General features: G+C 36.7%; 1 protein-coding gene across 1 annotated transcript in view; it reads left to right on the top strand.

Moving 5' to 3' along the window:
* Positions 1-1,462, top strand: part of LOC106511382 (leukemia inhibitory factor receptor) — a gene marked incomplete at its 3' end in the record, with an annotated part of 13,441 nt that overhangs the window by 1,720 nt on the left and 10,259 nt on the right. Inside the window, 2 exon segments of the mRNA XM_014000139.1 lie at positions 756-885; positions 1,000-1,181. Of these exon segments, the coding sequence (XP_013855593.1) occupies positions 756-885; positions 1,000-1,181 (312 nt within the window).

Raw genomic sequence — 1,462 nt, forward strand, 5'->3', positions numbered from 1 at the left:
ATATGTATGTACTGTATGTATGTATGTATGTATATCAAAATCACAAATAAAATGAAATGAAAGGCAGCAGAGCGAAGAAAAAAAATCTTATATCTGCCCCTTTTTTCTAGAATAAGTTCATGTAACAAAAAAAATCTGTTATTAACAAAACAAAAGACAAGAACATCTAATCCCTCTAGAACAACAATTTATATAGATACACATTAWACTGTTACGTATTTCTTTAACAATCTAACTTTTATCATTTTCTTAAATGTGCACAATGATCCTGCATTTTTACATCACTCCCCAAATTATTTCATAGTTTTATTCTTTGAATTAAAGTACACTGTTCCTTCAAACTAGTTCTGAGTTTGGGTTTTACAAACATCTCTGTCCCTTTAAGGTTATAACAACTCTTTCTCTTAACAAATTTTACTTGGATGTTTAAAGGTAATGTGTTTTTGTGGACTTTATACAAAACCTGTAGAATATTATAATCAACCAAATCAAAGAACTTCAATATTTTCAGTTTACAAAATAATGAATTTGATGGGTGACAACAATGTTTTCCAGTAATAATTCTCACAGATCTTTTCTGTAATAAAAACAACAGGATTTGTAATTGTCTGACACGCTTTCCCCCAGACCTCAATACAAGCAGTCAAATAATCTTAAAAAGTTACTGTTGGGTTCTGTTCAGTTTAAAGTTGGTTCAGCTTTCTTGGCTCCTTCTGTGTGACAGTTTGTTTTTAATCATCAGCTCATTCTCTCAGGTTGCCCCCTGCTCCCTGCTGACTGTCAGCACTTCATCCCCCTCGGCAGCCTGACCATAGAACCAGCCCCAGTCTTTCTGCTGGGCTCCAACCTGACGGTGTACTGCCACATCACTGACTGTGAATGGAGGTAGAAATGACAGAAACATAATATACYAACATACACCATAAAAACTGCCTTCTACCCGTGTACAAAGTGCTTTTAAGAGTTTTGTTTACTTGCAGTTTTACTTCTGACTTTCAGCTACAAAATCTATCTGGAGCTGAACAGGAGGAATGTGAGTCCATCCATAAGGGTCAACTGCACCACAGAAATGTTCCTCCTGCCTCACATCTGGGCGCCTCGGTCCTCAGTTGTCTGCAAGATGCAGCGCAGTCAGAAGTCAGCTTTGAGGATTGTGAATGGAAACGATCTGCGTGCCGGCCGTATGTACATTTTACTATAAAGTCACTGAAAATATTTCTTATGTTGCTGTTAAAAACAAAGTTTAGATCTTTTCAGGTGGGGTTCTGTGGAAAGGTTTTGATTAGTTAGTATCTTACCTGTTCAAGTCAGTTTCAGTTCAATTCAGTTTATCTATACTGTATATCCCCAAGTCACAACAACAGTCGTCTCAGGGCACTGAACACAAAAAACATTGGGCCTCATGCAAGAACATGTTCGTATTCTTCTCCTAAATTTCTCTTACTTTTGTTCGTACAAAGGG

The sequence above is a fragment of the Austrofundulus limnaeus genome, unplaced genomic scaffold, assembly GCF_001266775.1.
Source record: "Austrofundulus limnaeus strain Quisiro unplaced genomic scaffold, Austrofundulus_limnaeus-1.0 Scaffold2733, whole genome shotgun sequence".
In the NCBI taxonomy this organism is placed as follows: domain Eukaryota; kingdom Metazoa; phylum Chordata; class Actinopteri; order Cyprinodontiformes; family Rivulidae; genus Austrofundulus; species Austrofundulus limnaeus.